This window comes from Microtus pennsylvanicus, chromosome 1 (genome assembly GCF_037038515.1).
Source record: "Microtus pennsylvanicus isolate mMicPen1 chromosome 1, mMicPen1.hap1, whole genome shotgun sequence".
Lineage (NCBI taxonomy): Eukaryota > Metazoa > Chordata > Mammalia > Rodentia > Cricetidae > Microtus > Microtus pennsylvanicus.
Window position 1 is genome coordinate 141453401 of NC_134579.1, and position 27644 is coordinate 141481044.

General features: G+C 49.9%; 1 protein-coding gene across 2 annotated transcripts; it reads left to right on the forward strand.

The window, feature by feature from the left end:
* Positions 1-911: 911 nt before the first annotated feature.
* Relb (RELB proto-oncogene, NF-kB subunit) lies at positions 912-26531 on the forward strand. 2 transcript variants are annotated; one of them, XM_075989776.1, is made up of 11 exons: positions 912-1143; positions 2147-2194; positions 9571-9902; positions 11714-11871; positions 13227-13318; positions 13966-14097; positions 16034-16138; positions 17995-18210; positions 19419-19487; positions 19603-19680; positions 25794-26531. In XM_075989776.1, exons 1-11 carry the CDS (start codon positions 1092-1094, stop codon positions 26180-26182), a joined length of 1671 nt encoding a protein of 556 aa, XP_075845891.1. In that variant the 5' UTR covers positions 912-1091; the 3' UTR covers positions 26183-26531. The 2 variants fall into 2 exon arrangements, with proteins under 2 accessions (XP_075845891.1, XP_075845901.1); XM_075989786.1 differs by lacking the exons at positions 912-1143; positions 2147-2194 and adding an exon at positions 6731-6965.
* Positions 26532-27644: the final 1113 nt, after the last annotated feature.

Genomic DNA, 27644 nt, shown 5'->3' on the forward strand with positions numbered 1-27644 from the left:
AGCAGGTGCTGTGCCCTAGTGCTCATTACAGGCTGCAGCATGCAGCAGGTGCTGTGCCCTAGTGCTCATTACAGGCTGCAGCATGCAGCAGGTGCTGTGCCCTAGTGTTCATTACAGGCTGCAGCATGCAGCAGGTGCTGTGCCCTAGTGTTCATTACGGGCTGCAGCATGCAGCAGGTGCTGTGCCCTAGTGTTCATTACAGGCTGCAGCATGCAGCAGGTGCTCGATTAAGCACACAGCATACGTTGCAGGAATCATTGGTCACGCAGACTGAAAGAAATAGAATAGAACACACAGATTTTTACAGAAGCTGTCAGAAAGAGATCACCAAGGGGCTAACGCAGAAGATAAGAGTGCTTGTCTAACATGTAAGAAAGCCTGGGTACAATCCTCAGTACTGCATAAACCAGGTGGTGGTGCATGCCTGTCATCCCAGCACTTGGGAGGTGGAGGCAGAAGGTTCTGAAGTTCAAGGTCATCTTTAGCTATGCGGAACCGGAAGCCGGTCTGGGCAAGGTAAGATCCTATCTCAAAAAAATTTAAATTAAAAAAAAATTATCAGTTGTTGCTAACTTCCCGCTCCTGACTTCCTTTTCCAGCCTGAGAAACAGCAGGTTCAAGTCCTAGTGAGGGAGTAAGGGTGCCCGTTTCTCAGCTTGTTCTGCGAATAGGGCGCGGGTGAACTCTGGCAGGCCTCAGTGGTCTCGGCCAGTGCAATGGGCAGCGACAGGCACCAGACCCTATGCAGTGCCAAGCCTGCTCTTCCCGGCCGGCCCCGCCCCCATATCATGTGACCAGCGGGGGTTTTCCCATTCCCTTTGCTGTGACGTCACGGAGGAGTGAAAGCCAATGGGAGAGCAGGCCGGCGGCGCCGGGGAATTCCGCCGCCCCGCCCCCGCCCGCCGCCCGCCCGGCCCGGCGCCCCCCGCAGCCCCGGGCGCCGTGCGTCCAGCCCGGCCTTCGGCCCCAGCCTCGCCCCGCTCGCCCGGTCCGTGATCGCCCCAGCAAATCGGGCCGTCCGGCGCGCTTGCCTTCGTGCGCGCTTCGCCGTGAGCCGGCCTGAGGGCTGTCCGTCCCTACGGGCCGGGCCATGCCGAGTCGCCGCGCTACCAGAGCGTCTGCGCCCGAGCTGGGGGCCTTGGGTAAGCAGAGTGGAACGTCTGGGGCGGGGCTCGGGCTGGGGGTGTTTGGGACACTCGGAGTTATCTGCAGCTTCCCGCAGGACTCGCGCTTCGGTACGGAGAGTACGAGGGTGGCGGGGACACTGCGTGGGAGACGAGGCAGGAGGCAGAGGATGGTGAAGGGTCCTGCCCGAGGTACGGGCTAGGCGTCCCGCTACGGAGTGAGAAGGGGGCGGGGCCTGAGCCTGAGGCAAAGAAGGGGGCGGGACTCGGCCGCCAGCGAGGAGAGGGGCGGGGCCTGTCTCTGAGGGGGAGGAGCCTGGTAGGCCCAGGGGCGGGGCAAACTCCGAGAGGTCCGAGTGGAGGCTCCCAGTTTACCAAGCGGGTAATGGGCGGAGCCTAATTAAAGAACTGGCTCTGTGTTCTCCAGATTAGGGGACCAGGCGAGGCCTAAAGGCAAAGAAGGAGGCGGGGCCCAGCGACAAACTAGGGGAGGACGGGGCTTGACTTCGAGTGGGCGGAATCAGGCCGAGTTTGACAGGAAATAGGGGCGGGGTCAGACTCTGAGAGCGCGAAGAGGAGGTGTGAGGCACAGTGAGTGGGCGGAACCTACCCTGAGGAGAAGGGAAAGAGCCTGACCTGAAGATAAAGGGCGGAGCCTGGCGCGGGATTGAAAAGGGGCGGGGCCTGCACGAGAGAGGAGGGGCGTGTTCTCCAGCATTAGGGCTGGGATCTCGCTCAGAAGGAGAAAAGAAGATGGGGTTTTCCTGGGGTATTCCTCCAAGCCCGACCTTACCCGGGAAAGTAGCAGATGTTGAATGGTGATGGACATAATCAATGGCAGAATCAAAAACCCAGAACTTTGTCAAGAGTTAGAGAGAGAAGCCCGGCCTCACCGCAGCTCAGCAAAGAGGACGGGCCTCATTCAAAGGGCTGAGCCCAGGTGAGGACCAGGCCGGCTGAGTCTGGTCTTCTAGCTGCCCTGCTCTGTGTCGTCTTGCTCATTGAGATCTTCCTCTCTCAGGTTCCAGTGACCTTTCCTCGCAGTCACTGACGGACAACAGATCCACAGGTGAGCTACCCTTCAGTCTCTGCCCATCTGCTTGTAGGAAATGGAGGGACCCCTAGAGGGGGATGATGAGCGCACCTACTTTGTAAACTGTGCCCCTCCACTCTGGTTTAAATGACTCCCTACGTGTCCATACTTCCAAGATGGTTAGAAACTTGTGTAGTTCCATCTGCCGGTCCCCTTTTCGAGGTTGCCCACCATCCAGAATCTGGGACCTTGGAACTGAAGTTCACATGTGATGTTACCACCCTCTACTGGGTGAATGCACAAGTGACTTCCTAGACGCTCCTCAGTTTTCCTCATCTGTGTGATGGATGATGTACCCATTTGTTCTTTTTTTTTTTTTTTATTTTTCGAGACAGGGTTTCTCTGTAGCTTTTGGTTCCTGTCCTGGAACTAGCTTTTGTAGACCAGGCTGGCCTCGAACTCACAGAGATCCGCCTGCCTCTGCCTCCCGAGTGCTGGGATTAAAGGCGTGCGCCACCACCGCCCGGCCCCATTTGTTCTTTTGCGGAGCTGGAGAAAGTTGGATGAGCTGATGCTTGTAAATCCAGAGGGAGCATTCCACTTAGCAATAACTGTTAGTGGCATAGTCATGCTGAGAAGAGCATAATAATAACTGTGTTAGTCATAAGTTCTCAGACCACGTGTGTTCAAATCACCTTGTTGAAAGAAAAAAAAAGGACTGCTGCCCAGAGTGACCGTGTGTGCTGTAATCCCAGTGCAGGAGAAGCTGAAGAGGAGGGTGGACACAAATTTGAAACCATTAAGGACAATGTAGTGAACTGAAGGCCAGCCTTCAATGTCTCACTATAACTGAATCAAAACACAAAATAGCCAGGTTGTGGTGACGAACACCATTAATCCCAGCACTCAGGCAGGTAGCTCTCTGAGTTCGAAACCAGCCTGGTCTACAACATGAGTTTCAGGACAGTCATGGCTGTTACACAGAATAACCCTGTCTCGCAAAACCAAAACTAAAAAAACAAGACGAAGAAAAAAACCCCACAAGACAAAGACAAACAAACCAAACCAACCCACAAACAGATGAACAGAGGATATAGCTCCGTTAGGAGAGAGCTTTCCTAGCATACACAACACCCTTGATTTGGTTCCCACCACTGTATAAAATGGGGCCTATTGGTTTACACCTGCAATTCCAGTACTTGAGAGGTAGGAATGAGAGGATCAGAAGTTCAAAGCCAGCTTGAGTTGCTTGTCTGTTGCTGTGACAAAACACAAGACCACGGCAACTTCCAGCAGAAAGTTTACAGTGTTTCGGAGGGTAAGTACATGACCATCTTAGCAGGGAGAATGGCAACAGGCAGGCGGGCATGGCAGGAGTGGGAGCTAAGAGCTCCTGTCCTGATTCCCCAGCAGGAAGTGGGGGGGACAGGCACAGGACTAGGAGTGGTTATGTACCTCCTACGCAAGGCCATGCCTACTAATTTCTCCCACATTGATTCACCAGTTGGGGACCAAGTATTTAAACATACAAACCTAGAGGAGCCGTTATCATTCAAACCACCATGGTGGGCAACATAGGAGACTCACCAGCACTCAGGAGGCAGACGCAAGAGGATCTCTGAGTTCCAGGACAGCCAAAGCTGTCTTAAAAAAACAACAAAAAAAAGTTTCTTGGGGCTGGAGAGATGGCTCAGTGGTTAAGAGCATTGCCTGCTCTTCCAAAGGTCCTGAGTTCAATTCCCAGCAACCACGTGGTGGCTCACAACCATCTGTAAAGAGGTCTGGCGCCCTCTTCTGGCCTTCAGGCATACAGACAGAATATTGTATACATAATAAATAAATAAATAAATAAATAAATATAAAAAAAAAGTTTCTTATGAAAAAAAAAAGACAGGCGATGGTGGCGCATGCCTTTAACCCCAGCACTTGGGAGGCAGAAGCAGGCGGATCTCTGTGAGTTCGAGACCAGCCTGGTCTACAGAGCTAGTTCCAGGACAGGCTCCAAAGCCACAGAGAAACCCTGTCTCGAAAAAAAACCAAAAAAAAAAAAAAGAGACTATCTCAAAGTGAACCAAATAAACAACAACAACAAAAAACCGTAAGCACTGATGTGTGGCACAGTGGTAAACTTTTGTTTAGCATGCACTAGGCCCTGCCTTCCACCCTGTCTTAGTTAGTGTTTCTAATGCTGTGAGGAGACACCATGATATGGCAACTCTTTTTATTAATTAATTAATTAATGCATACCATGTTCTTTCTGCATATATGCTTGCAGGCCAGAAGATAGCACCAGATTTTATTACTAATGGTTGTCAGCCACCATGTGGTTGCTGGGAATTGAACTCAGGACCTTCGGAAGAGCAGGCAGTGCTCTCTTAAGCACTGAGCCATCTTTCCAGCCCCCATGGCAACTCATAACGAAAAAGATTTTATTGGGTCAGGTTTACAGTTGCGAGGTCTAGTCCTTCATCCTCGTGGCAGGAAACATGGTGGCCTGCAGGCATACATGGTGCTGGAGAAGCAGCTGAGAGTTCTACATCCCAGTTGTCAGGCAGCAAGAAGAGAGAGTGACACTGGGCCTGGCTTGAGCATTTGAAACCTCAAAGTCCACCCCAGTGACATCCTCCAAGGCCACACCTACTCCAACAGGCTGCACCTCTTAAAAGTGCCACTCCCTAGGAACCTATGGGGGCCGTTCCCATTCAAACCACTATACACCTTGAATATGGCAAAACATACACAGACAGTACAGACACCTTTAGGTGTAACTTTTAGAATTTCTGAGTCTACATTTGGAACAAATTCTGAGAGTTTCTGAGTCAGGAAGTTCTCAAGTTTGAAGTCATACTGTTTACATAGAGAGAGCCTACCTCAAACAAAACAAAACATCAGAGACATGATTTATTTTCTGAGATTTGATGACAGAGCTGGGTCTCACGTGTGTGATACTCAGCCTCAGTGGTTGGTCAGGTCTGGACTTCTCTCAGGGTGGATACTGGAAGCCTGAGCATGAGAGAGGCTGAGAGTTTTAGACGTGTAGAAAGGTAGGGGATGGCCTTGGAGACAGGGGTGACCCCAGTGCTGGTTCTGGACAGAAGCAAGCTGAGACTTGTGTGGTCCACGACACATCTCTGATGTTTCCAGTGAGAGTCATTCCTGGCGTCATCTGTCCAGCGAATGTTTACTGAATGCCAGTTCTATTGAGAGCCAGTGTGGGCATAGTCTCAGCCCTGTTCTTCAGGGCTCCCTACTCAAACGAGGAGGCAGGTCTATAAACAATTAAAGGCGGGATTATAAAAGGCAGTGAGGGCTATGAAGAGATCATGGGGTCAGTGATATTGAACAGCAGGGTGGGGACAGAATGATGAAGTATAGCAAATGGATTCACAGTTGATAGTGTCACTTAGTAAGAGAGTCTATACATAACAGGCAAGCTCTGAACTTCTGAAGCCCATGCCCAGCTTGGAAGTGATTTTGTTTCATTGTTGGAGATAAGTATCTAAGTTACTCAGGCTAGCCTGCAAGATCTGCAATCCTTCCTGCCTCAGTATCCTGAGTGCTGGGATGACAGCTGTGTGCCTCCATGCCCAGCTCCCTGGATTCTGTTGAGGACCCCTAGGTAGAATTTGTTGAGTATGGGTTTGGTTTGGTTGACACAAGGTCTCACTCTATAGTGTAGGCTGTTCTGGAACTCACTATGTAGCCCAGGCTGGCATCAGGCTCTGAGTCACATGCCCTAGTAGCTGGCAGCTCATTTGTCTTAGGATCTCTAGCTTCATCCAGCATGGTTATCTGAGAAGGGCTTTTTGGAGGTTGGCACTGTCAGGTTCCCTTTACTCTCCAGGCCTCAGTACACCCCATTTCACGGGAAGGGAGAGACCTTGGCATCTACTGATCTCACAGATCAAATGAGATAAGGGGTACCTGAAAACTGCTTTCTAAGGAGCAAAGTTCTGCTTCCAGGAGCCACTCCCTGTGTGTGGAGAAGGGAAAGGGGAGGAGGAAAGACCTGGCTGATACTGGGATACTACAGGATCAGTCCTCAGCTAGTAGCCTTCAGAACTGGGTGGGACAGTTGGGTGACCCTACTTGCTGCACGACTTCTGGGCTTGTTTGCTTCCTCTGACCTTTCCCTGTCCTGTCTGGGGAATGATGGGAAGTTGGTTTCGATTACTGAGTTTTATTGGGGAAGCGACAGGACTTCTTCACTGGGTACCTAGTATGGCTGTTACCCTCTTCTCCTTCTGGGAAGTATGGGTAAGCCAGAGATTTGGGGAGCTGGACTATGGTGCAGAGTGGGCAACACCCTGGGTTTGGGCAGCTTCATGTTCAGACTATAGCAGTGATCTCTGGGGCCCAGGGTAGATTTTCAGGATGGAACCTGTTCATAATTTACCTAGATTGCCAGGTGGGTCTCTGTGAGTTCGAGGCCAGCCTGGTCTACAGAGCGAGTTCCAGGACAGGCTCCTAAGCTACAGTGGAACCTTGTCTCTGAAAACAAAACAAAACAACTTGTGTTCATCATCTACCCCAGCCCCCCATTCCCTCTGTTGCTTTTCCACAAGTCTGGATAACAAGTCTGAGTGCTTTGGGAGGTGACTTTTGAGTTTCTTTGGGGATACCTTAATGCTGGGCCCTCAACATTAAGAACTGAAGGGATAGCCCAAAAGAGGTAATGGAGATTGGGGATGGGAGCCCTAGCAAGTCCTCCTTGGGGACAAGGTGGGAGAGTCTGTGTTAGAAGATGTCAAGCCTGACAGTACCTGAACTTCACCTTTCTTTTCTCTTCCTTCCACAGATGAACTGGGTGAGTATCAGGAGGCAGGTGTGTGGGAGGCTGAGGGTTCTGGGGAGAATGGGGGCAGGGCTACCTTGTTTGATGGGAGCAGGTCCTGGTGTGATTTCAGGACTATTGAGGACTTGAGCAAGGTCATACTCCCAAGATCCCGAGCACTACGTGTTTGCGTTTCTATTATCTATAATCTGTAATGCTCACTCGTGGATGTCATTGACCCTTCTTGGACCAGGCCCACTGCCAGGCAGTGGGAATCTAGCATTGAACAAAGCTAAGTCACTGCCCCGCAGGAGCTACCAGTGTGCACTGGGGAGTTGGGAGACAAGAGAACAGAGAATGAGCAGGAGAAAGTGAGGTTGGGTGGGGCTTGCAAAGGGAGAAAGACACAGTGCAGGCAGTCATGCCTGCATCATGCCTGGAATCTCAGCACTCACAAGGTAGAGGCAGGAGGATCCAAGAGAATTTGAGTCCCGTCTGAGCTACATAGTGAGTTTTAGGTTAGCCTGTCTCAGAAGAGGGGGAGAGAGAATGGGGCAGAGAAGGGAGAGGGAGAAAGGTAAAGAGGCATGGCTTTCATAGAAATGGCAGCATAAAGTGCCTTATCGGTTGAATGAGGGGGCACCTAGAAACAAGGAAAGAGGAAAAACAAGTTAAGTTCATGGCCCAGAAGGTGACCGAACTAGGTGGTAGCAAGAAACAGGAGGGGTGCAGCTGCTTTATCTGAGAGAATGCATTTTAAGGAGTGTTTTGTAAGTTCGTTTTTGAGACAGAGTTTCAAGCAGCCCAGGCTGAAACTGCAGTGGTGGCGCACGCCTTTAATCCCAGCGCTGGGGAGGCAGAGACAGTGGATCTCTGAGTTCCAGGATAGCCAGGGCCACACAGAGAAACCCTGTCTCTAAACAAAAGACTCAGGCTGGTCTTAAATAACTGACTGCCTGAGGATGACAATGACCTTGAACTTCTGATCCTTCTCCCTCCCTAGGGCTGAGATTGGATGCAATGCTGAGAGTGGAACCCAGGGCTTCATGCCTAGGCATGCTGGGCCAGCCTTCTGTTTATTTGAGGCAGGATCTTGCCACGTAGACCAGGCTCACAGTTACCCTCTTGTGGTCTTAACCTTCCTGTGATGGATTTACACATGAACACCTTCACACCTAGATGATGATGATCATGATGATCATGATTATGATTAAATACTGGGCATTGAACTTAGGGCCTCCCCATGCTAGGCAAAATTCTACCACTGAGCCACACCCCAGCCCCTCACTGGGGGATTCTAGACAGGGGCTCTACCACTGAGCCACACTCCCAGCCCCTCACTGGGGGATTCTAGGCAGGGGCTCTACCACTGAGCCACACTCCCAGCCCCTCACTGGGGAATTCTAGGCAGAGGCTCTACCACTGAGCCACACCCTCACCCTTTACTGGGGGATTGCAAGGCAGACTCTGCTGATAAAGTATATCATCACATTTGAGGCAAATTTTATGTGGGGGACATTGTTAGCCTTGACTACCAAGGAATTGGGAGCCGTGGGAGGCTTCTAGGCAAAAGAGGGACAGGTTAGTACTACTAAAATCCCTCTGACTAGATGAGATGGACAAATACAAGAGGCAAGAGGCAGGAGAGGGAGAGAGCTGGCAACTGCCTCAGTCCATGTGGGGTGGTGAATGGAGCAGGGGCAAAAGGGGGAGACCACAAGGAAAGTCAGTGTGGTTTTGAAACAGGCGCAGAGGTGGAAGTGCCCTGTGGAGTTCTGCTGGTGGCATTTGCCGGTAATCCAGAGGTGGAGGCAAGAGGATCGCAGATCAGAGAGCAGCCTTGTCTGCACAGTGAAACCCTGTCTCAAAAACCCAAGTGGAAGGACTAGGGAGCCGGCTCAGTGGTTAAGAGTACTTGTTCTCATAAAGACCCAAGTTTGGTTCTCAGCAGTCACGCCGAGGAACTCAGCTCCAGGACAGGCTGGGCACTCATTGGCACATACCTGTATAGATACACAGACACATAACTTTAAAGATCTTTAGAGGTCTGGAGAGCTGGCTTAGCAGTTAAAATGACTGTTCTTACAGACATCCCTGGTTCGATTCCCAGCACCCACATGGCAGCTCACAATTACTTATAACCCCAGTTCTAAGGGCTCAGATGCCCTCTTGCTTCTGAGGGCGCTCGACCTTCCTAGTGGTGCACAGACATATATGCAGGCAACACACACACACACACACACACACACTAAAACTAAGGGGGGGAGGGCGGAACTTAAAGTGTGAGCCAGAATGGTGGTGCATGGATTAATCCCAGCACTCTGGATGCCAGCCTGGTTTACATAGTTTGAGGACAGCCAGGCTATGCAGAGAGACCCTTTCTCAAAATACCAAACCAAACCACACAAAAACCAAGAGTGGTGTGCAGGTATGGTGTAGATCCCAGCAGAGGAAGGTGTCTCTCTGTGTTTGAGACCTGCCTAGTCTATATGGCAAGTTCCAGTTCAGTCACAGCTATACAATGAGACCCTGTCTGAAAAGAATAAACCAAAACCAGGTGGGGAAAGTGTGAGAAGAAAGGAAGGGAGCTTAGTCCCGTCCTTCACCGCCCTCACCTATCTGTCTGTCTGTCCTGCAGAAATCATCGACGAATACATTAAGGAAAAGGGTTTCGGCCTGGACAGGGCACAGCTGGGCGAAATGCCTCGTTTGGTGCCTCGCGGGCAGGCCCCACTGAGCACTGTCACCTTGGGTCCAGCCGCACCACCTACTCCTGTCACACCGTCGCCCTGGAGCTGCACCCTAGGCCGGCTGGTGTCACCAGGCCCCGGCCCACGGCCTTACCTGGTCATCACAGAGCAGCCAAAGCAGCGCGGGATGCGCTTCCGCTATGAGTGCGAGGGCCGCTCTGCGGGCAGCATCCTTGGGGAGAGCAGCACCGAAGCCAGCAAGACGCTGCCGGCAATCGAGGTGCGTGCGGTACTGCCCGTGCCGCTGTTGTACCTGGAAATAGGATCGTGGTGGTTCCATCCCGAAACCTCAAAACAACTTGGGTCATACTTATAAACCTCAGCACTTCGGGAAATTGGGGCAGGAGGAAAATCGGGCCAGCCTGGATCATCTAGAGTGTAACCTTTTTAAAATAACAACAGCAAAGACGAATTAGATGATTGATATGGTGTGGTTGTGTGAGGCTGTTTCAATGACAAACTAGTATTTATGGCCCCGAAGACAAGCCATCCAAAGTTACTTTTGCCGCTAGAGGGCAGCACTCACTCAAACTCCTGGGTGAAGTGTGTCACTTCAGGACTGCTTTTAGAAACTTGACGCCAGCAGGTCCAGCCACTAATACGGAGCAAAGTTGTGTGTAAGAGATCAGTTTGTTGGATTTTTTTCAGTAATGGGTATTGAATCTAGGTTTTCGTACTTGTTAGGCAGCTGCTATACCATTGAGCTGCACCCCTCACTGGGGGATTCTATTTAGATTTATCACTTAGTCATGGTCCCATCCTCCTCCTTCTTCTCTTTTTTTTTAGAAGTTTTATTTGATTATGTATACAGTATCCTACTTGCAGGCCAGAGGAGGGCGCCAGATCTCATTACAGATGGCTGTGAGCCAACATGTGGTTGCTGGGAATTGAACTCAGTACCTCTGGAAGAGCAGTCAGTGCTCTCAACCGCTGAGCCATCTCTCCAGCCCACCACCACCACCACCACCATCTCCTCCTCCTCCTCCTCCTCCTCCTCCTCCTCCTCCTCCTCCTCCTCCTCCTCCTCCTCCTCCTCCTCCTCCTCCTCCTCCTCTTCCTTCTCCTCCTCTTTCTCCTCCTCCTCCTCCTCTTCTTCTTCTTCTTTTTTTTTTTGAGACAGGGTTTCTCTGTACCTTTGGAGCCTGTCCTGTAAGTAGCTCTTGTAGACCAGACTGGCCTCAAATTCACAGAGATCCTCCTGCCTCTGCCTCCTGAGTGCTGGGATTAAAGGCATGTGCCACCACTGCCTGGCTCACATTTTACTTTTTTTTTTAACTTTATTTCATGCGTATTGGTATAATGATGTCAGATTCTCTTGAATTGGAGCTACAGACAGCTGAGAGCTGCCATGTGAGTGCTGGGAATTGAACCCCGGTCCTCTGGAGGAGCAGTCAGTGCTCTTAACCACTGAGCCATCTCATCAGCCCCTCACGTTTTACTTTTTTTTAAATATTTATTTATTTATTTATTATGTATACAATATTCTGTGTGTATGCCTGCAGGCCAGAAGAAGGCACCAGACCCCATTACAGATGGTTGTGAGCCACCATGTGGTTGCTGGGAATTGAACTCAGGACCTTTGGAAGAGCAGGCAATGCTCTTAACCTCTGAGCCATCTCTCCAGCCCCCCACATTTTACTTTTTATTATGAGTCACATCCTCACTCTTTGCCCAGGTTGGCACTCATCTTTTTATCCTTCCTCAGCTCCCGAGCATCTGGAATTACAGGCCTATACTACCAGGCCTGTGATTTTTTTTTTTTTCTGAGACAGGGTTTCTCTGTGGTTTTGGAGCCTGTCCTGGAACTAGCTCTTGTAGACCAAGCTGGTATCGAACTCACAGAGATCCACCTGCCTATCCTTTTGGATAGCTGGGATCAAAGGCATTGCATGGCAGAAGAGCAATCTCTAGCAGGGCCTTTTCATGATTTGTCTCTGGAGAAGAAATAGGGGTAGCTACAAGGGAGCCCCAGGGAGCTTGGATGGGGACAGGGGTCCAGCAAACACCCAACAAGGCCATGTCTTCCTACAGCTTCGAGACTGTGGCGGGCTGCGGGAAGTAGAGGTGACAGCATGCCTTGTGTGGAAGGACTGGCCACACCGGGTACACCCACACAGCCTCGTGGGAAAAGACTGCACCGATGGCGTCTGCAGGGTGCGGCTGCGGCCTCACGTCAGCCCCAGGCACAGGTACCAGACCCTGACTCAAACCCCTGACTCTTGACTCCAGCTTCTTCCCTCTGCTCGAGGAGACTCCAGAGGTGGACACTGCTCCCTGGGAAAGCCTGGGGCATAGGCATCTTGGCCAAACCTTCTTGCTCGTCTCGGATGAAGGAGGAGTGTTAGGTGTGGAGACAGCAGTGGCCCACTCTGAAAACCTGCCACACCCGTCCACATCTGTTCCATTTTTGCTTTTTGAGACAGGGTCTTGCCGTGTAGTCAAAACTAACTTTGAACTTGAGATCCTCCTGCCTCGGTCTCCATAGGCAGGTACCAGCAGACCCATTTATCTCTGTTCTGTAGGGGGTCAGAGAGGAGATAGAGCACAGGTGCACAACCTCCAACCTGATTTAACTGTGTCGCCCATACCAGAGAAGAGCTCGTGGGGATCAGTTCTCTCCCTCTACTGTGGGCGTCCTGAGGGTTGAGCTCAGGTAGTCAGGCTGCCTGGCAAAGACTTTACCTGCTGAGCCATCTAACCAACCCTAGTTTTGTTTTCTTTTGTTTTTTTGAGCCAAGGCCAGGCTAGCCTCAAATTCATGATCGTAGCTGAGGCTGACCTTCATTTTTTTTTCTTTTGACAGTCTCACTGTGTAGCCTGACTAGCCTGAAACTTGTTGTCTGGGACAGAGATCTTCCTGTCTCTGCCTCCCCAGTGCTGGGATTTAAGAGTATACCACCATACTTAAAATTGTCTCTGTAGATCAGGCTGGCCTTGAACTCAGAGATCTTCCTGCCTCAATCACGCCTAAGTGGCTGACCTTAAAGATGGGTACCACTACTACCAGGCCATCTTTTTACCTTGAACCTGTGACCCTCCTGCCTTCACCTGATAGCTAAGAGCACCATTGTAGCCATTTATTGAGTTTTCTACTTAATTATTTTGGAGGCATGTTTTCCTGTGTACAACAGGCTAGCCTCAAATTCTTGTTCCCCTGCTTCAGCTTCTCAAGTATAGAGAATCCAGGCTTCCTTTACAGCTTTGATATAAAGGACCCTGGCAGGCATTTTCTTTTTTTCGAAGCAGGGTTTCTTTGTGTATCCCTGGCTGTCCGGAACTAGGTCTGTAGACCAGGCTTGCCTCAAATTCACAAAGATCTGCCTGCTTCTGCCTCACTGGTTTGCCACCATTGCTCACCGGCTGGTGTTTTATGTGGTAAAATAAGGCACGTTCTTGGTCTCACCTGACTCCTGGTGGCCTCTGAGAGATTCAAATCCCAGGTTTTTCCCAGTGCTCTCTCAGCCCTGTGCCTGCAGCATCTCTGCACTTCCTCCTGTGTCCAGGGGAGGCTGCCTCTCAGTCTCTCCTCTTGTCTCCCTTTCAGCTTTAACAACCTGGGCATCCAGTGTGTTCGGAAGAAGGAAATCGAAGCTGCAATTGAGCGAAAAATCCAGCTAGGAATTGATCCCTACAATGGTTAGTGCCCCACCTGCCTCCCTAGCCACTTTCCTTTAGTTGGTGTTCTTTGCTTTCTCTTCTTTCTACTTTCCTTCCTCTCTCGCTCTCTTCCTTTCTTTTTTCAAGACAGGGTTTCTCTGTGTAGCCCTGGCTATCCTGGAGCTCACTCTGTAGACTAGGCTACTCTCAAACTCACCGAGAATCCCCCTGCCTCCCTGCCTCCTGAGTGCTGGGATTAAAGGAGTGAGCCACCACTACCGGCTTCTTTTCTTTTAAAAAAAATTTACATGTGCTTTTTGTGTGTGTTTGTGTATGGGTTTTGTGTGGTATAAACATGCCTGTAGAGGTCAAAGGATACCCTACAGATGTCAGTTTTCTCCCTCTACCGTGGCTCCAGCAGATGAAATCAGGTTCTAGGGCTCTGCAGCAATCGCTTTTGCCTGCTGAGCCTTCTCTCCGGCCCTTCACTTGGTTTTTCATTTTGGTTTTCAAGACCAGGTCTCAGCATAGACCAGGCTGTCCTTGAACTCCTGTGTAGCTGAGGGCGATTGAATCCTCCCCAGTGCTGGAGGAACAAGTGCGCGTCTCCCTGCCTTGGTCCCCTTCCCTCCGTCAGCCTGCTCCAGCAGCTCAACCAACTCCAGCCTCCCTTTGTCCTCCCCCAGCCGGCTCTCTGAAGAACCATCAGGAGGTAGACATGAATGTTGTCAGGATCTGTTTCCAGGCCTCCTATCGTGACCAGCAAGGACAGTTGCGCCGCCTGGAACCCGTCCTCTCTGAGCCTGTCTACGATAAGAGTGAGTCAAGGCTGCCATGTCCCTTGGGATTAACTTGTCACGGGTATCAGAAAACCTGGATGAGCAGGGCATCGTTGAGGTTTCTGGGTTTTCATTTTCTACATTTGCACAGTGGTTCGGTGTCCGCAGTCTCAGGGAAGCTGGGTCTGTACTTCTTCCATTCATTCTCTTTCCCTCCTGGACACGTAGTGAGGGCCATGACTCCAGACATCACATATGCACATGGGCAGTGCCGTCCTGTGTGCTTGTACAGTTTGCACCTTGTCTGGTTCTACAGTTATTTCTCTTTCCTTTTGTACTTACATATGGTGATTAGGACTTCTCACTGTCTTCTACCCCATCTTAGCTCCTCCCACAGGTCCCTTCTTTGTGTTTTATTTTGTAACCCACTGATTTTAATTGGGACCCCTGTATGACCACAGCTTGGGAACTGTCCGCTGAAGTCACGTGGATTCACCTTTGGATGCACAAACAACAACAAAATGACGGTCCTTTCCCCAGAACCCATCAGTAGCCAGTAGTTCATTTTGAGACAGGCCTCAGTTGGCCTCAGTTGTCCTTATAGCTGGAGATGACCTTGAACCCTTGATTCCTGCCTCCATCTCCTGAGTGCTGAGATGACCAGCCTGAACTACCAGGACGCATTTATTGAGACTCAGGCTTGATCCCAGGTTTTTGTGCGTGTTAGGGAAGTACTTGAGCCAAATCCCCAGGCCTGTGTTTATTATTTTAAGACATGATACCACTATGTGGCCGAGCAAATCAGCAATCCTTCTGTCTTCACCTCCTGAGTGGAGGAATCACAAGCATACACTGCCATGCCTGACATCATACAGTTTGCTCTCGGCTTCTGCACACGCTCTCATTGGCAGGAGTTTGGTCATTTGCTCCTCAACCATTCAGCAGTGTCCATGGGGAGGTACTGCTCTGATTGATGAGGTCTAGGCCGTAGGATTACTGCTGACCTAAAGGATGGCTCATCACTCTGAGCTCCAAGTTTTCAGAGCTGCTAATAAAAGAAGGACCAGGACTATTGGTCAGGCTAAAGGAGTGTGGACGTCAGGTCAGGTGGCAGATAGACGTGTGACAGGTGCTTGTAATTCCAGCCACTGGGGGAGGCTCAGGCAGGGAGAGGGTAAGTAGATTCAAGGCCAGTTTGGGCAGCTGATCAAGATTAATCCAGGTGTGATAAAAGAAGAGAGCTGTAAGTGTGGCTCAGCAGTAGAGCCCCTGCCTAGAATCCCCCAGTGAGGAGCTGGAGTGTAATTCAGTGGTGGAGTCCCTGCCTAGAATCCCCCAGTGAGGGGCTGGGGTGTGGCTCAGCAGTAGAGCCCCTGCCTAGAATCCCCCAGTGAGGAGCTGGAGTGTAATTCAGTGGTGGAGTCCCTGCCTAGAATCCCCCAGTGAGGGGCTGGGGGCGTTACTCAATAGTAGAATTCTTTTTTTTTTTTTTTTGGTTTTTCGAGACAGGGTTTCTCTGTGGCTTTGGAGCCTGTCCTGGAACTAGCTCTTGTAGACCAGGCTGGCCTCGAACTCACAGAGATCCGCCTGCCTCTGCCTCCCGAGTGCTGGGATTAAAGGCGTGCGCCACCATCGCCTGGCTTAATAGTAGAATTCTTATGTAGCAAGATCCTAGGTTCCATCACTTCCACTGGGGGGAAGCATACAAATAAACACAGTATTTCAGGTTGTAAACCCTCATCTGGGGACCTGTGTCACCCTGGACAGGTCTCCCTGAGTCTGGGGGTCTCCATTTTGGATAGACACTAAGCATATTTCAGAGGGGAGTTCTGGTCATTGTACGTTGTACCTGTCCGTTTGAGCATTCTGTGTCCCACCTGGAAAGGATGTCTTCCCTTTCTGTCTCTCTCTCCTGTCAGCAAGCCCCGTGATGTGATAACTGAATTGTTGATTTTCCCTCTGCATTCCTCCCCAGAGTCCACCAACACATCAGAGCTGCGGATTTGCCGAATCAACAAGGAGAGCGGGCCATGCACAGGTGGTGAGGAGCTGTACTTGCTGTGTGACAAGGTGCAAAAAGGTGAGAGGTCCAGAGGCAGAGGGGGGTGCTGGTTTACCAGGGCAGCACTCTGGAGGGAGTCAGAGCCTTTTCTGCAGAGTCAGGCAGATGCAGGCAATGGCTTTGTTTGCTAGCTCATCTTTGCCAGGTATGGAAGCCAATGAGCTGACCAAGGGTATGCAGTGCTCTTTCAGGATGCTACCACACTAAAAATGCAATTGCTCAAATGGTTTAAGAGGAGCTAGGGGTGTGGCTCAGTGGTAGAGCCCCTGCCTAGAATCTCCCAGTGGGGGCTGGGGTGTGGCTCAGTGGTAGAGCCCCTGCCTAGAATCCCCCAGTGGGGGCTAGGGTGTGGCTCAGTGGTAGAGTCCCTGCCTAGAATCCCCCAGTGAGGGGCTGGGGTGTGGCTCAGTGGTAGAGCCCCTGCCTAGAATCCCCCAGTGAGGGGCTGGGGTGTGGCTCAGTGGTAGAGCCCCTGCCTAGAATCCCCCAGTGAGGGGCTGGGGTGTGGCTCAGTGGTAGAGCACCTGCCTAGAATCCCCCAGTGAGGGGCTGGGGTGTGGCTCAGTGGTAGAGCACCTGCCTAGAATCCTCCAGTGAGGGACTCAGTAATAGGGTAAATTCTTGTCTAGCATGGGTGAGACTTGAATTTCATTCCTAGGACTGTAATATATAATTAAACCAGTCTGATGGCACATGTCTGTAATCCCAGCACTCTGGAAGGTTGGAGCAGGAAGGCTTCAAGCCAGCCTGATCTACACAGTGAGACTGTCTCAAAGGTCAAGCAAACCAACAACAAAAGAAGGAAAGTGTGAATGGTACAGGACTGACAGCCGGAGAAAGGAGGGATCCTTGCTTTGTCCCCAGTGGAATGGTCCTGAGTAGAGGATGGTTTTTCAGTTTTGTTTCCAAGCCTATTTGAAGAAGGGGCATTTAAAAACAAGCTAATGACAGGGCAGGGCATTGTCCCATCTTATTTGCTTTCTCTCCACCTGTTATGATGATGATCATAAAGCAAGAGGCTTCCTGGGAGTTTTTCCAGTTCTTTGCTTTATGTTTTTATTGTTGTTGTTATTATTTCTTTTGTATATGGGTATTTTGTTTGCGTGTATGTCTGTGCGCCAGGTGAGTGCAGTGCTTGAAGGTGTTGGATCCCCTGTGACTGGAGCAATAGTTGGTTGTGAGCTGGCTTGTGGGTGCTGGGAACCGAACCCTAGTCTTCTGGAAGCGGCCAGTGTCCTTAACTCCTGAGCCCTCTCTTCAGCCCTTGTGTTTGTTTTTACTAGGAATGTTTGGAATCACAAGATGTGGTACAGGGTAGGCAGGGGCTCTATCACTGAGCCAGACCCCAGCCCCTCACTGGGGGATTCTAGACAGGGGCTCTACCACTGACCATGCTCCCACACCTTCCTGGTGGATTTTATACAAGCTCTGTACCACTGAACTATGCCCCTAGTTCTTTTACACCAAATTTTGAGAGAGAGCCTCACTTAGTAATCTAGGCATACTTTGAGTTCACAGTCCTCCTGCTTCAGTCTCCCAAATGCTGAGATTATAGCTCCTTGTCACCATCCCTGTGTGATTTTCTTTTGTGTAGAGACCCTGGGTAGGTGGGTTTGTTGGTTGTTTTATACAGAGACTAACTGTGTTTCTCTTACTGTCCTGAAACTCACTGTGTGTACCAGGCTGCCTTCAAACTACGAAGGTTCTCCTGCCTCAGCCTCCTGAGTGCTAGCATTAAAGGAATGCACTGCTTTGCCAAACGTCCCAGGGTAGTTTTATTATTTGAAATACTGGTTGGATTGGGAGGAGACTGAGTGAGTAGGGGCTCAGTCGCTTGACTTAGCTGTGTCCTCACCCTGACCTACCCCCACCAGAGGACATATCCGTGGTGTTCAGCACGGCTTCCTGGGAAGGCAGAGCCGACTTCTCTCAAGCTGACGTGCACCGGCAGATTGCCATTGTGTTCAAGACGCCACCCTACGAGGACCTGGAGATTGCAGAGCCTGTGACTGTCAATGTCTTCTTGCAGAGACTCACGGATGGGGTGTGCAGTGAGCCACTGCCCTTCACATACCTGCCTCGGGATCACGGTAACCACTCCACCCACCGCTACCCCCAACTCTGGAGACCAGGTCTTTGGCCTTGCTTGAGGAAGTATATCTGGGGAAGAATTAGAGGCAGAAGGCACACCTGGGGGCAGTAGCTCTGTCAGTAAAGTGCTTTCTCTGCAGGCATGAGGACTTGAGTTCAATTCCCAACACCCTGGTAGAAAGCCGGGCAGGGTTGCTTGTTCCTAGCACTGGGAAGATGGAGTTGGCTGGGTTCCTGAGACGTCTAGCCGGCAAGACCCAGGCTGACCAGAAAACTGCAGGCCACTAGGAAATTATCTCAAAAGAACATAATAAAGCAAAAAGTTAGATGGCAAATGCGGAATGGCAACCAGGGTTGACATTTGTTCCCCGTACATGTATAACTGTACACACAGAGAAAGGTGAGAGAGAAGGTGAAAGCAACTGGGCTAGCCAGTACGAAGGCCTCAGGAAGGATCTACAGAAAACTGTGTTGAGCTTTTATCCTAATTAGGAATATAGAAATCTACTTGTATAAGTTGGTGAAGACCCAGTCCTCCTTTTAATGACTTCTGTGATCGAGTGTCATAGTGACTTCTATGACAGACTGTTATGATGACCTCTGGTTGTCATTGTGACCTCTGTGACTGTCACAGTGACCTCTGTGGTTGTCATAGTGACCTCTGTGACTGTTATAGTGACCTCTGTGACTGTCACAATGACCTCTGTGACTGTCACAGTGACCTCAGACTGTCACAATGACCTCTATGACTGTCATAGTGACCTCTGTGACTGTCATAGCGACCTCTCAGACTGTCACAGTGACTTCTGAGATTGTCATAGTGAGCTCTGTGACTGTCATAGTGACCTCTGTGGTTGTCATAGTGACCTCTATGACTGTCACAGTGACCTCTGAGACTGTCACAGTGACCTCTGTGACTGGTTGTCACAGTTACCTCTGTGACTGTCATAGTGGCCTCTGTGACTGACTCTCATAAGGACATCTGACTGTCACAGTGACCTCTGTGACTGACCATCACAGTGACCCTTGTGGCCAATCGTCATAATGACCTCTGACTGACTGTCACAGGGACCTCCATGACTGATTGTCAAAGTGACCTCTGGCTGTCATAGTGGCCTCAGTGACTGACTGTCCTAGTGACCTTGGTGGCTGTCACAGCGATTAACTGCTGTTTGATGTTTTGATGCTTCTGCTTTCTCCTGAACAGACAGCTATGGTGTGGACAAGAAGCGGAAGCGAGGACTGCCCAATGTCCTTGGGGAATTGAGTAGCTCTGGTGTGTTCCTCTACCCCTGCCCACACCCGTCCCCAGGTTCTTGGGAGGGCCAGGTGATCTGCTTGGGGAGGGTGGGTCGGCAGGGTAAGGAATCCTTATCTTCACCTTCCCCCAGATCCACATGGAATTGAAAGCAAACGACGGAAAAAGAAACCAGTGTTCTTGGACCATTTTCTTCCTGGCCACAGCTCAGGTGAGTGTGGAGTCTGCAGCCTCCTCCTCTCTTTGTGGGCAACAGGAAGTTTGTCCTGTCCTGTTTCTCTGTTTAGAAAGAATATTTCATCTCATATGTATGGGCATTTTGTTTGTACATACATGTGTGCACCATGCGCATGCCTGGTGCTTACAGAGGCCAGAAGAGGGCACCACATCCTCTGGAATCGTAGCTCCCGACAGTTGTGAGCTGCCACATGGATGCTGGGAACAGAACCTGGGTCCTCAGCAAGAGCAGCCAGTGCTCTTAACCACTGAGCCATCCCCTTCAACACTTCGGATTTCTTCACCTCCTCTGAATGCTTTCCCAAGGTCAGCAGCTGACCACACATCTAGCAACCTGGAGTAAAAAGAACATGGGGTCTAGGAGCCTGGTAGTGGCTCACATCTATCGTCCTAGCACTCAGGATACTGAGGTAGGGGAATTACCAATAGTCAGAGGCCAACATAGTCTGCATACAGTTTCAAGACAGACCTGTTCAAGCATTACATCTCATGGAAGTGTAATTAGAAGGCTTTGGAGACAGAACAGAGGCTATGATCTCTTCAGGGAATATTTGCTATGTGACTTTTCCCAAATCTCTCCACCTCTCTGAGCCTCAGGGATCCTTAGAAAAAGTCTTTTAAAAATTACCTTTTAAATTTATGTTATTCATTTCTATGATGATGTGCGTATAATTTGGGTGCATTGTGTCACAGCACATGTAGGAGGCAGACTGGATATGGTATTGCACACCTTTAATCCAATACCTGGGAGGCAGAGACAGGTACATCTTTGTGAGTTCAAGGTCAGCGTGCTCCACACAGCAAGTTTCAGGCTATCCAGGTCTACATAGTGAGACCCTGTCTCAAAACCAACCAACCAACCAACAAAAATCTTAAAACAAAATACACAACCCCAACTTTGTAGAGTCACTTCTTTTACAAGGGGTTCCAGGGGTTGAACTCAGGTCGTTAGGCATTTGTAGGAGTATTCCCATCTGCTGAATGATTGCACCAGACCTGGAAAGATCAGCACAGATCTAGGCTTGGACATTGTCTTCTGCTCCAGGCTGGGCTGTAGCTGACTTGGCAGCTAGCTGGTTGTCTGGCCAGAGCCCTGCATTTATTCCCGGCACCACACAGTTCAGATGTGCTGGCACCTGTGTGGGGACCTCAGCTCCTGAGAAGTAGAGGCAGGAGGGCCAGAAGTTCAGGGCCATCTTAGCTACACTGTAAGTTTGAGACTCCTCTGTGCTGAACAGAAACCTCATCTCAAAAGACAGCATGATGGGATTACTGACTCTGGCATACAAGTGTGTCTGATCCTGTCAGGGAAGCTAAGCAGGGTCAGGCCTGCTCAGTCCTGGGGATGGGAGCTGTCACTGCAATACATGATGCTGTAGGTTGAGATTTTTGTTTTATTTGTTCCAAGAAACTCTCTCCTTGAAACCATCCTGGTGGGGGCTGGACAGACAGGTGGCTTCCACTGTTAGAGCAAAGGCTGCTCTTTCTGAATATGGGGGTTCGATTCCCAGCCCCCACATAACATCTCACAAACACCTGTAACACCAGCACAGAGGCTCTATTGCCTTCATCTGGCCTCCTTGGGCACTGCATGCATGTGGTGCACAGACAAAACACTCATGTACATACAAAATAGAATTTTCAAAAAAGACAGCCATCTTGCCCCAGGCTCTCCAATGCTGAGATTACAGGCTGCCATACTCAGCAGAAATAGTTTAAAAAAAATTTTTTTTTGAGACAGGGTTTCTCTGTAGCTTTGGAGCCTGTCCTGGAACTAGCTCTGTAGACCAGGCCGACCTCGAACTCACAGAGATCCTCCTGCCTCTGCCTCCCACATTCTGGGATTAAAGATGCGCTTCATCACCGCCTGGCTTCGATAGTTTAAAATTTTCAACTCAATTAAACTTACCATCGTCTGCGCGAGTGCACATGCACAGGACAACTGTCAGGACTTTTCCTCCTTCCATGGAGTCATCTTGCCAGCCTGGGTGTGTTTGTGTGAGACGGGATCAGCTTTAAACTCCCAGACATCCTCCTGCCTCTGCCTCTTGTTAAAGAAGAGTACCACCACACCTGGCCCTAATTTTGTTCTTCCTTTGAGCCAGCATAATATCTGTCTAGCCCAGGCTAATCTGGAACACGTGGAACCCTGTCTCGGCTTCCCAAGCTGGGATTACAGGTATGAGCTACCCGGGCCACCAGAGCCAACTCAGTTATTTTATTTATCTACTTTTAAAGTCTCTCACCCAGGCTAATAGTAGAGAATTGGCCTTGAGCTTCTGATCCTTCTCCCTCTACCTCCCAAGTGCTTGGGTTATAGGCATGTACTATTATCTGGGTTTTTGTGGTCCTAGGGATCGAACCTAGGGCTTCATGCATGCTAGGCAAGCACTCTCCCAACTGAGTTATATCCCCAGACCTAGATGAGTTTTTTCCTTTTTTAGTTTTTAATGATTTAATTTATTTTTATTATGTTCATTGGTGTTTTGCCTGCATGCATGTCTGTGTGAGAGTATCAGGTCCCCAGGAACTAAAGTTACAGGTGTGAGCTGCCATGTGGATGCTGGGAATTGAATCTGCGTCCTCTGGAAGAGCAGCCAGTGCTCTTAACCAGTGAGCCATCTCTCCAGCCCCCTAGATCAGTTTCTTTTTACAGACATTCAGTGACAGGCCCCTTAGCTGTGTTTGTGCTCACTCCTTAGTTTGCAGACCATTGCTGTGCCCTGCTTATCACAGGCTTTAAAAACCAGAGGCGCAGATAGGTGCCATGCCTCCCGCGAGATCACAGTGTAGGGAATCTGTTGCTGGGGAGGGGAAGATGGACATGCAGGCCATCTGTATGGAGCAGCAGTGGTGAGTGTGAGCCTGGCAGCAGCTGGCACAAGGATGGAAGTAAGCTCATCTCTAGTTCTGAGCCTTTTCTCAGCATAGCCACCTGCTGGCCTGTTTTGACTATACACATATGTATCCATGTGCACTCGTGTGCATACAAGTACACACAAAAAAGAAAAATGAGAGCTGAGCAGTGGTGGCGCATGCCTTTAATCCCAGTACTTGGGAGGCAGACGTAGGAGGATTGCTGAGTTCAAGGCTACCTGGTCTACACAAAGAAACCTTGTCTTGAAAACAAAACAAACAACAAAAAGAAAAAGATGAAACAAAGGAATTTCTCCCCACTACCTCAGCTTGCTTCAGGGCACCCAAATCCCAGTCAATTCTTAGTCACTCAGGGGCTGGAACCAGAGCCATCCCATTCTGGGGTTGCTGTACCATCACTGTCTCTGGTTTTCATGCAATTGGTTTCTGTTGCACAATGACTCTGCCCCTTGTAACCACCAATCCTAGCCATCTCCCCAGCTTCTCTCATGGTTCCCAAGTCTCTCGGCCCCACCCTCATTCCAGGTTTGGGGGTGAGGGGGCAAAGTTGCTAATGATTAAAAACGGGATTCCGAGCACAAAAACTGTTTAGACGGGGGCTGGAGAGATGGCTCAGAGGTTAAGAGCATTGACTGCTCTTCCAAAGGTCCTGAGTTCAATTCCCAGCAACCACATGGTGGCTAACAACCATCTATAATGAGATCTGGTGCCCTCTTCTGGCATGCAGGCAGGTATGGAAGGAATGTTGTATACATAATAAATAAATAAATATTAAAAAAAACTGTTTAGACACAACCTCCAGGACGGCACATGGACTCTTTGTTTCTTTGAGACAATCTCATGCAGCCCAGGCTGATCTTAAACTCACAGAGCTCCACTTGCTTCTGCTGGGATTAAAAGCATGGCCACCAGGCCAGGCCTTGGTGAGGGCATTTCATTTTTAGGTATATTCACTCCAAACTTGAGAGAGAGTAACAGGCTGGAGTGTGTTTCTCCCCAGGAGCTGTGGGTCTGGTACTTGCATGTGCATCAGAGCCTTGGCCCCTTTTCATGCAATTTCTACCTCCTGGCCAAAGGTGGCTGCTGCAGCTCTTGCCATCGATTCCATGTTCCAGTTAGCAGAACATTAGTGAGCTCTGCTCTCCTTGTGCTGCTGTGAGAAACATGAAGACCAAATTGCAGCAACTAAGGGGAGGAGGAGGCAAGCATTTATTTCAGCTTTAGGTCCCAGTCCATCACTGAGGGAAGTCGAGGCAGGAATTGAAGCACAAAGCATGGAGGAGCACCTATCGCTGGCTTGCTCTCTGGTAGACCCACACTTAGCTAGCACTTTTATTTAGCCCAAGAGCACCTGCCCAGGGAATGTAGGCTGGGTGTCCTATGTCAATTAACAATCAAGACAATTCCATACAGTTATGCCCCTAGGCCAATCCAATCTGAGCAAACCCTCCTTTAGAATTCCCTTCTCAGGAGACTCTGGGCTGTGTCAAGTAGACAGTTAAAGCTGACTGCCACATATGACAGCATTGAACTCCAAGAGAGGGCAGGCATGGTGGCTCACCCCTGTAAGCCCAGTGCATGGGAGACTGAGCTAGGACTGTGGTGAGTGTGCTGAGTTCTACAGCGGCTGCCAGGGCGTCTCTGTCTCTCTGTCTCTGTCTGTCTGTCTGTCTCCCTTCCTCCCTCCCTCCATACCCACTCCACCATAGCTATACCCTTAGCCCTGCTCCTTTTGAGAACCTGGATCCTGCTCTGGTTCTGTGAGTAGACAGGCTGTGATTAGCTGTTATTTCACTCATCGCCTTTAATAATTTGCTTATTGGGGGCTGGAGAGATGGCTCAGAGGTTTTAAGAGCACTGGCTGCTCTTCCAGAGGACCTGAGTTCAATTCCCAGCAACCACATGGTAGCTTACAATCATCTATTGGTGTGCAAGCATACATACATGCAGGGCAGAACACTGTATATATAATAATTTTAAAAATAATAATTTTATTATTAAAGAAGAATGATGGACTGGAGGCTATAGTTCCATTGTGAGAGGCAACTTAGCGTGCAAAGCCTTGGGTTCGATCCCCAGTACCATGTAAAAACTCAGATGTGGTAGCACTTGGGAGGTAGAGGCAAGAGAATCCAGAGTTCAGAGATATCCTTGGCTATTTAGCACATTTGAGGTTAGCCTCGGCTACAGGAGACCATGTCTTATTTTTAAGGATTTTTTAAACGTATTTATTTATTTTGCATGTAAGTGGGAGCACACATGCTCCACTCAGGTTGCATGTGGAGACCAGAGAACGTCTTACAGGAGTCGATGCATGGGTTCTAGGACCCCACTTGCACCAGTCATCAGGGCTGGCAGGACGCACCTTTCACCAGTGAGGGGTCCGGATGGCCTGAGACCCTGCCTTTAGTTTTGCTTATTTACTTGTATGCAGGTCAGGGTGGACTGTATGGCACAGGCATGCACCCCATGGAGGCCAAGAGAGGGCGTCAGATTCCCAGGAGCTGGAGTTACAGGTGGATTTTGAGCCACTGGAAGTGGGGATTAGGAACCCAACCCTGTTCCTTTGCAAGAGCAGCAGATTCTTAACCACTGAGCCATCCTTCCACCACTGCCTCCATAAAGACAGGGTCTTGTGGAACTCGTGTGTTACACACACACACACACACACACACACATTATCTACAAAGGCAAACACTCATAGCATTAAAAAAATATGGTTGAGTGTGATGACTCAGTGGATAAAGGCAATTGTCATACGAGCTTGGACCTGAGTTCTGTCTTCATATAAAGGTAACAGGAATGAAGTGACTCCACAGAGGTGAACTCTGACCTCCCATTCACAATGGCAGCAGGTTCGCCCACTCACACACATCATGTGCACACATCCATCCACACAAAATAACATGGAGTGGTGGCACTTCCTTCCTACTCAGGTTAGGTTTAAAGGCCTAAGATAGAATACATTTGCCAGGCGGTGGTGGCACACGCCCTTAATCCCAGCACTCATGAGAAGAGGCCGATAGATCTCTATGAGTTTGAGGCTAGCCTGGTCTACAATGCGAGTTCCAGGACAGCCAAGGCTACACAGAGAAACCCTGTCTCCAAAAACAAGACAAAACAAAAATACATTCAGTACCATGGGGTCCAGGTTTCTTACTGCCTGGCTCGAGGTGGGTTCTAATCCAGCCATTCTTCTCTCTTCGCCAGGCCTGTTCCTCCCACCATCAGCTCTGCAGCCGCCAGACACTGACTTCTTCCCTAGTGCCATATCTCTTCCAGGCTTGGAGCCTCCTGGCGGCCCCGACCTCCTGGACGATGGCTTTGCCTATGATCCTTCTGCCCCTGCGCTTTTCACCATGTTGGACCTGCTTCCCCCAGCACCACCACTTGCCAGTGCTGTGGTGGGTGGTGGGGGTGCAGGGGCCACGGTTGTGGAGTCTCCTGGCCCGGAGCCCCTGACGCTGGACTCATATGCAGCCCCGGGTCCTGGAGATATTGGCACCGCCAGCCTTGTGGGCAGCAACATGTTCCCCAACCAGTACCGAGAGGCAGCTTTCGGGGGTGGTCTCCTGTCCCCAGGGCCTGAAGCCACGTAGCCTTTGAGGTGCCAGAGGAGGTACTGGGTGAGGAGTGTGCTAGAGCACACCCCGTTCCCTGAGGCCAACCTTGACCAGTCTTCCAGCTTCCTCATCCTGAATCGGACATCTACAGTGCTGGCAGGAAGCTAGGGAGAGCTCCGGTTCTCCTTGAGCCCATTTTACAGATGAAAGCGCCAAGTCCGAAGAGGAAAAGGGGCTCCTGCAGGAAGGCCCCTTCTCAGGACAGATTCTGAGAGATTGTACATAGGGGAGGAGGGAGCAGATCCCTGGCCCTCTTCCCTGATCCTGAAGGTGGGGGTAGGTTGTTTGTGCAGTTTTCCCAATAAAAATTAGTTTTTTGAGGCTTGGGGGTCTCCTCTTCTTTGCCTGAGAAACACTAGGTTAGTTTGTAATTAAACAGTTGTGGCTGAGGGGCTGACGAGTTGGTTCCGCGGTTAAGAGCTATCGCTGCTCTTGCAGAGGCCCCAGGATCAATCTCTGTACCTACATGGCAGCTCCGAATGTGTGTTGGTTATTCTTGGTTATCAGCTTGACTTACATCTGTAACTAAAACCCCAAAATGGAGGGCACACATATGAGGGAGTTTTTATTTAATTTGAAGTAAGTAATCTGGATCTAATCTGGGCCACACTTTCTGTTGGAAGCCTACATAAGGACATGGACGAAGGAAGCTTTTGTTCTTTGCCTTCTTGCCCTCTCTTTGCTAACAAGTCCATTTTTTACTGGCAGTGGAATTCCTGTGTCCACCGAAGTCCAGCTGAGACATTCAGCCTTGTGGACTGAACAACTACTGGATGTTTAGACTTTCTGCTAATCATTGTTGAATTAGCTGGACCACAGCCTGTAAGTCATTCTAATAAAGCCTCTTTCTATGTATGTAGAGAGATTCATTCTATAACTTCTGTTGTTCTAGAGAACCCTGACTAATACACAACACACTTGACGCCCTCTTCTGGCTTCCAGGGCCATCTACATATACAGGCATGCACCTAACATCTTTTTTGTTTTTGTTTTTCGAGACAGAGTTTCTGTGTAGCAACCCTAGCTGTCCTGGAACTAGCTTTGTAGACAAGGCTGGCCTCGAACTCAGAGATCTACCTGCCTCTGCCTCCAGAGCGCAGGGATTAAAGATGTGCGCCAGGCTAATAAATCGGTTTTTAAAGGCTTTATGTGTTTTATGCGTATGGGTGTTTTCTTTGCATGTATGCACACCAGAAGAGGGCACTGGATCCCATGGGACCAACCAGAGTTATAGACTCCTGTTGTGAGCCATTTGGGTGCCGAAAAGTAAACTCAGGACTTCTGGAAGAGCAGCCACTGTTTTAACCGCTTAGCAACCTCTTCAACCCCTAAGATAAAATAAATCTTTAAAAACAACGACAACAAAAATGTGTCTGGAAAGCTGTGTTTCTCGGCTTGCGCTTCCAGACCAGAGTCGTTAAGACCCGCCCCAGATCGT